Genomic DNA, 7,915 nt, shown 5'->3' with positions numbered 1-7,915 from the left:
AGTGTAGAATGTGGGAGCTGTTAGTTGTAACATTATTTGAAATTTCCCATCTTTTAGGTAAGAATAAATAATGCCCAATGACGGCAACTTCCTCTGAGTAAAAATTGTAACCGCTGCATTGTGTTTATTATGTAGAACAAGGTGGGTGTTGTCTGCCTCAACACAAACGCTTGTCAAATCTTTAAATCAGACCTTATCCTTAATATGTTGCATTGCTTACCTTCATGTGGACACAAAGTCATATTAGGATGGAAAAATAGGAAAATCCTGTTTCAATAATAGCCTACATTTCTTCTGTTAGGATGGTCACAAGATCTATGTAGAAAATACAGGGACTGAACATGTTTAGAGACACATTTGGAGAACTCACTTGTTGTCTTTGAAGTCAACCAAAAATGTGGGAGGGGTTCTTTGGTGTGCAAGCAGTGTGTTGAGCAAGTGGGGGAAGGGTAGCAAGAGTGACATAACTCAATCATGTGTCTGTTTGGAGAATATTAAAATGTTGCAACTAAAACCGGAATTCTGCTTCTGCAATTATTTTGATTTTTGACCTTTCAACAGATGGTTATAATGGGTGGGTTTTAGAAATACTATACGGCACACTGGTGACCTAGTGCTTTAAGGCGCTGACCCGTGCGGTCAACTGAGGTCAAGAATGTCAGTCCACAATAATACACACCCATCCCCCTTCAGGCTCCAACTCTTTTCAAATATTTGTTAACCCTTGAATAATTTCTCTGCAACTTATTTCCTTAACAGGAGGGTCTGAATGGTATTTCAGGAATAAAATCCTGGTGGGAAATGCAGTGAATTATTTCTTTTTTATTTATTTAATGTTGACTCTAAAGCAGGAAAATGTATTGAGACTGAACTACTGGAACAAGCCTATAAGTTACCCATCATGTGTAAGTTCTAAACTGTAGGATGCAGCAGTGAAATGCAACTGACTACATTGACCCACTTTTGAAATACTTTATCTTGAGTACAACCATTTAATGGTACTTATACCCTTTTATTCTACCGCAGTTATTTAACAGCTATAGTTTACTGTGAAGAGAGATATTTTACATACAAAACCTTTCGTTTTTGTGTTTTTTTTAATCAAAGACAATTATTTGTGTATAAATTAAACTATAGATTATATGAAAATGAGTTCCACCTGGTCCATTCTTTCTGCATAATGACTACTTTTATTGTTGATATATGGCCGCTGATAATACTTATTTACATTTGCTTAAGTAACAATACATGTAATGTGGAATTACTATATTTTGGTTAGGAGTGTATATCCGAATATACCAGTATCGTGATTCCTGTGAAAGGGCTAGGGTGAAAATCTGACATTGTGACAGCCCTAAAGGTATATTCCTTTGTTTGTGTGAATGACCTACATACTTCTCCCTAAAATACCCAGTCAACATACCGAGGATATTACCTCCATTGGTAGCTACAGCTTTGAATAGAAATGAATAGATGCTTTTGTAAAAGTGCCACAATTTGATACAGCTCCTGTTGCATTGCTAAACCTACCACTTGTCGCTCTTTACCAGATTTATCCCCCCCCCGTTTACTATGAAGGCCAAAATGACCTGACTTCCTGTATCCTCGCGACTGCCTACTGCTGACTTTACTGGCTGCAAAAAGCATCGCCGGGACGACGTCACGGCTCTGAATGATCGCCCTCTGCTCCTCGTCTCTCCATCAACGATGCAATCAGAGACATCTACAGGGCATCTGAACTACTGACGGGGTGGGGGGGGGGGGGGGGCAGTTTGTTGTCCTGGAATAAGAAGCAGAAACTGTCAAATGCAGATCGGGTACACAGGTCAAATCAGGTTGTATTTCACAGGACAGTCGAGAAATATGAATAAGAGGGGACAGTCGGTTCAGCGTAACAGGATGCCGGCTCTGTGCTTGTTGACATCGCACCGGGGTTTGGAGGTTCGTGTCACATTAGAAGTACCGAGGGGAGAAATGCCACAGCTGAAAATATCAAGCCCTCACCGGTACATAGTATTGTGACATCTTACCCGGGAAGTATTAACTTCACTCCAGCACAAACATGCATTATGTAACACGTGTTTATTTGCTCCCCCCGTTTATCTCAACAAGTTGCCCCGGGGACATTTCCAGGCCCAACATAACCTGTTTGCACCGTAACCTTTCTGTAAATAGTCCTGTGCGTCCATGACATGGCGAAAACAAAAGGGGCTCCGAACCAAGTGCTTCACCGCCACCTAGTGGTGAAAACACGTCGCTCCATCGTCTGAATCTAAGGGCACGGTTTCTTAAAAAGTGACTGAAACTAATGACAAAATGGGCCACGACAAAATTAGATTCGGAAACCATTTTTTTTATTTTGTAAATTGGGTTATCTCTCAGACTGTACACAACAGATATGTTCTGAGTTGGACCCAATAAAAGCAAAAGGAGCGTCCAGTGACGAGGGAGCAGGGCGGTCAGGTAACAGCAGTGGAGTACAAGGTGAGTAAAGCTCCTCACTTCTCTCGACATCTATTATCTAAAGCTTTTTTTTAATTAAAAAAAAAAGGTGTAATCTCCTGTTTCAGGTGGGACCAGCCTGCTTCCTGTCAGTGTTCATGCTGAACTCGTCAAGCACTTGCTCTCGGTGAGTGATTTTTGTACAAAAAGACAAAAACTAGAAAAAGAAATTCAAAGACCACATTACAGAACACTCGAATAACAACTGGGGGGGGGGGGTAAATAAAAAAACAATGTGTAATAATGCCAGAACAAGCCCCAAATGTAACACTCATTGAATCAATATGAGAAGTATTTCCCCCAAACAAACAATGGTCTATCTGCCTTGTAGTTTTACGTTACAAAGTACCGACTGAATTCATGCCAAGGCTCAAAACATCTTCCTTCACTATAGCTGCTGTGACCAGAGACGGACAGTTTCATACACTACACGTGTTATAATGACCACATTAGTCCATTTATCATACGTTTCTTCTAATAATACAATATATTAAATAAAAAGAATAGGCTAAATCTCTCACGACAAAGCTATGCAGGTTATCATAGAAACTGATGACAAGACAATCTATCGACACACACAGGCACAGTGCACAAGCTTGCAGGCAGGAAATGGAAAAGAAATCTTTGCAGTTTTTAAATAGTACAAAATACTTTTTAGAGTTTTCATTCATTTTTCTGCTTCAAAAGCACAACTCAAAAGTACGAAAGCCAGACCTTTGATCTGCTTTAATGTGAGGAAGAAACGGTCGCGATCGGAGCCGTTCCCCCCCCCCCCCAAAAAACAAATAAGAGTCGTAAATGTAGCTCAAGATCTGAAGGTTCACGGTTCCTCAAACCCTTGGCTGAGAATCAACAGTTCTGCTGGCAGTTTGTTCTTTTTGAGGAATTTGTCTTTCTTTTATTAAATACATGTTATTAATGAATACCATCTCTGTGGTAAGGCAGAGACAGACGGAGTATATTAGATCATAAAATGGGCCAAATCTGATCGGATCATGCTGTTGATGTGTTGTGGGATTCTCTCTCCATCTCTTTCCCCCCTGCAGCTGGCTGTGGGTTAATCCCGTATCTTTCACAACCATAGCAAATATGGTTGTAGCCCAAAACATTGAAGTCTGTTTGAATCAATGCTAGCGTATCTGTGAGAGATGAAACATCCCTGTAGGAGACGGAGTGAAACAATAAACCTTGTAAACTAAACTTTACCACCACTTGCAGGTCAGACATGCAGAACAAGCGATTAAATGAGACACGCCTGCAAATTAAGAGCCCAAACTAAAAGAAATGCAAACAGTTTTACATTTGAACAGTAGAACATGAAAATAAGAAAAATAATTTCTATATATAGTCAGGGTTTTTCTTAATTTTTCTTTTCAAATTTCTCATAATAATCCAAAACTTGTGCGCAACTGCAATTCAAACTAAAAGCACGGGACAGAAAGTAGAGTCTAATTTCATGTATTTACCAAGCGATCATGAGAATAAGAGATTGTCCTTAATCGTCCTGACGGGTTAAATAAAACAACAATAAAAAAATAAAATACATCTTTTGATCTAAAGATAAACTTCTCGGGTGTAGTAAACATTTTTTATGAATGAAACCAGAACTGAAAGTACCGTCAAAGTGCGCTCTAACCGATCAATACATGTGTTGTTTTGAATGTGTAGTTAAGGGCACCGGAAATCAAAACTCCTGCAGTGTGTTTCTCGCTCGTTGCTGCTGCAAAATGTTTTGTGTCGGGTTGGGGTTTCCCCGGCCCATCATGCTTTGCTCTCAGTGGTATTTGTCTGTATGACTCTGTTGTGTTCTGCAGCGATCTCCGTCAGGACCTTTGATAAGTCTGCCTCCTGCAGTTTCCCTTTATCATCAGAAAAAATACTCCTGCAATAGAAACAAAGGTAGGAGTGCAAAATTAGAAATCTGGTCACCTCTGGGTAGAAAACAAAAAATATCAGCAAACGACGACACCGTCACCCAATATGTAAGAAGACAATGTTTGTGTTTAGAGGTCTTCTTACATATTTCTTCACCACCAACAGTCAGATAAAATCAAATACACAGATTATGACGTAACCGTATCGTCGACTACCCTTCCTGATCCAAAACGGTGTTGAGCAAATATGAACTATTTATCAGTTCTACTTCAAAGAGACTAGGACGGCACAGTGAAGGAGCCCTGTGCTGGTGGTGTGAGACATCCATGTGAAGCTCAGGATCTAGGTCCTGCTGCCTGCAGCTCTTTTCCTCTCTTCTGCAGTTCAGAGCAGGAAAACACCGGCTGAACTTTAGTCGAGCTGGTAACCATTCAGGTAACGCTCAGAGGCATTCAGTTACTGCCTGAGACAACGAAGCCCCTTTCAGACACGAACAATGAAACATTACTGGATTCATCTACCCGGTTAAGTGATACTGTTTTATCCTTCAGATATAGGTGTTCGTTACGGCTTAATTCAGACAGGACAGGAGTGTTAAGAGTGTTAAGGAAAAAGCCACACAGCTTGTGCGATATTGCCATCTGGTGCTCACGAGAGGTAGTAGTGGCACCACCGAGCAGGAGAGCAATGATGTGCATTTAATTTCTCTCTGCGTGTTTGACTTTGCAGCTGCAACAGTAACGCGCTACGCTGGAATAGAAGTAGTTCTGTCACACTCAGGTGGAGGCAAACGCCGGCCGTCGTTGAGGGCGAGACGGGATAATCAAATAAATCATATCGCTGCACACTTTCAGACCAGTCTCTGCCGGAAGGTATTTATAGCGATGCACACATTTGTAAAGACAAAAAGTGACAGAGATAGTTGTGTAACAAACGAAAGTGAGCTCGAAAGGCGAGGCAAGTTGAAAGAGTAAAAGTTCAAACCCCGCTTGCTTTCTCCCCTCTGCACGTTGGATTGTCAGTTTCGATTGGTTTGTCGGAAAGATGTCTGTTTGGGGGGGAGGGGGGGTTTGAAGCTGTTGAACTAAAGTGCCTGTCAGAGTGTTGAAGCACACTGGCAGCTTTAATCTGACAGCATTCAATGCAGACTTGTCAAAGGTTGCCGGGCTCGTAATAGTGTCGTTGTGGCTTTCACACTTACTCAGCTGTGAGACAGACGTGTAAAATTGCTTCACATTCATGTAACAAGGTGCATGTCTGAAAGGGACTGAGCTACTCTGGTGGGGAATGTTGCACAAAGCGGAGACTGTTACACACACAAGCAGAAAAATACAGAACCATCATACCGCTCGTCTATCACGGTCCACAACATCTTACTAATAACTCACCCAGTGTCATTACCACAGTTTACCATTACAATATTTCATATTGTGTGGTCAATGGCAAGATGCGGTGGTGAATGAATGGGCGTACAAGTTACAAGCACACACTCACACAAACACACAGATAAACCTCTAGAGGGAGCCGTACTCATCGTTGACAGGAGGAGCAGTCTTGGCCAGAGTCTCTGACGCCTCCAGAACTGGGCCAGAGGGGGGGAGGTCTGCTCCGTCTCCATTGGGCAGAGAGGGGGCAGAGGGCGGGCTCTCTAAGCTAATAAGGCATGCGGGAGGCGAAGAGGGTTTTTCTGTCCCGTTTGTCAGCTCTAACTCTACATCTGCACTTATGGGCCCCACGTCAGGGGTTAGTAAATTGTACCTGTCGGACGGCGATGCGAAGAGATCATTTGAAACCGGCGCCACAACACTGGAGGGAGTAGAAGAAATATGAGCGACAGGTAACGGAGAGGGCACGTCTGCAACTAGAGGGGCAGGTTCGTCAGCATCCAGGGCTTTAAGAGCACCGTGGATCACTGAAGGAGAGCTAGTTGCAGCATCTTTGGCAGTGTTATCATCAACAGTTTGCTCAGCAGGTTTATTTGGAGTGTCAAAGGCAGTTAGGCTACTCCTACTCGGGTCTGAGGCAGTTGTATCTGGATCAGGGTCTGCTTTTGGAGGGGCAGTGGTCGCTAGAGTGGCGGCAGTGTGCGCTGGCGTCTCGGTGTCTGAGGCTACGGTGTGTTGCTGTATGGGAGGCTTGTTGTCAGGCGGCATCGGAGCACGTTTCTTGGTGTCAAGTGTAGGAGAGGATGATGAGGAAGACGCAGCCAGTGGAGATACAGGCGGGCTACTTTTAGCCTTCAGAGCTGCACGTTTAGGAGAGTGTGTACGCTTCGGTGGTATCGGCGTCCCAGATTTTTGAGCTGTAGTCCCTTCAGGGGTACAAGCAGGATCGGGTATTTTCTCCGGTTCTTCCGGGTTGTTACTTCCTCTCTGTTCTACTAGCAGGGCCATTTTAGCTTCGATGGCAGAGGTGGAGATGAGGGGAGTCGGAGGGGCCGTGTTCGACTCTGGAGTCGGGGCCGGAGCCAGGACAAGGGTGGGCGAGGGGTCGTTGGCTGGGGTGGACAGACTAGAAGTGAGGTTAGTGGTCTCGCTAGAGGGGCTGTCCTGAGCGGGGTCAATTGTTGCAGTGGCTGTGTCAGAGTTGGTGGCTACGGAGGAGAGGGTGTCCATTGCCAGAGTAGCAGTGTAAGCCGCCAGCCTGAGAGAGCAGGGAGAGAACAGAGACACACAGACTAGACACCAGGGTGACTGTGACAGAGGAAGGGTGGCCTCGGACGAGAGCATGCAGAGGGATTAGTCGGCTTTAGAAATTCACACGTACATCGACAAAGCAACTAAAAAACAGAAACTTTTAAGCCCAGCGAGAAAAAGAAACAAAAGAAAAAGAGGGCGTCATGCTGTGAGTGGACATCGAAGGTTACATCCCATACACACATCAACATGGAGTACACTGACTCGGACAAATAATGTACAAAAATGCTCTTTTGCCGAAAATTACAGAACCACGCAGTACCACCTATAAAGGGTTAAACAGTACCAGTGACAATCTCATACGGTATCATCTAATTCCTCCAGACTGCTGATAATGAGAGATGGCTTGCTGAGGTTGTCAAACGGCTTCATATGAGTTGACCACACTGAAGAGGACAAAGAGCCTTTCTGTGTCTTTAACTGGTATTGCTTCAACCTTGATACAATGAGACAGAAAATCTCCAACGGCTGGAGAAGAAACACAAAGTGCAGTGATCCCTCTGATGGGGGAATAAAAACAGAAAAGCAACACGGCTCAGTGGACTCCACCCAAGAATGACCTGAACTTTGTTAAAGAGTTTCAAATTTTGCCCTGTTGAATGAGATAATTATTCTTTGAAGTGGAGTGCATTGTACAACAGCTAAAGGGACTTGAGCGGTAAAAAGGCTTTGGGCTGTACGTCGGTTTCTACTCACTCTGGCTCTGTGAGAGGTGTGGTTTCATTGGGTTCCGTCGGTCCTGCCGCGTTGTGATTGGCTGTGCACTCGTCCTCTGTTCTGACTTCCACTATTGGCTCCTTGGACTCATCTTTGCTGCAGGACACAGAGAGACATTATCCTGT

General features: G+C 43.8%; 1 protein-coding gene across 1 annotated transcript in view; it reads right to left on the bottom strand.

Moving 5' to 3' along the window:
• Positions 1-4,263: 4,263 nt before the first annotated feature.
• Positions 4,264-7,915, bottom strand: part of ncam1b (neural cell adhesion molecule 1b) — a 37,903-nt gene continuing 34,251 nt past the window's right edge. The window contains exons 21-23 of the mRNA XM_076100655.1: positions 7,770-7,886; positions 5,908-7,020; positions 4,264-4,381 (exon numbers count right to left, since the gene is read on the bottom strand). Of these exons, the coding sequence (XP_075956770.1) occupies positions 4,264-4,381; positions 5,908-7,020; positions 7,770-7,886 (1,348 nt within the window). The remainder of the gene's footprint in view (positions 4,382-5,907; positions 7,021-7,769; positions 7,887-7,915) is intronic.

This window comes from Anarhichas minor, unplaced genomic scaffold (assembly GCF_050575085.1).
Source record: "Anarhichas minor isolate MPS153535 unplaced genomic scaffold, ASM5057508v1 ptg000026l, whole genome shotgun sequence".
Classification (NCBI taxonomy): domain Eukaryota; kingdom Metazoa; phylum Chordata; class Actinopteri; order Perciformes; family Anarhichadidae; genus Anarhichas; species Anarhichas minor.
Note: the sequence above shows the minus strand (reverse complement) of the source record. Positions and strands in the feature narration are given on the sequence as shown.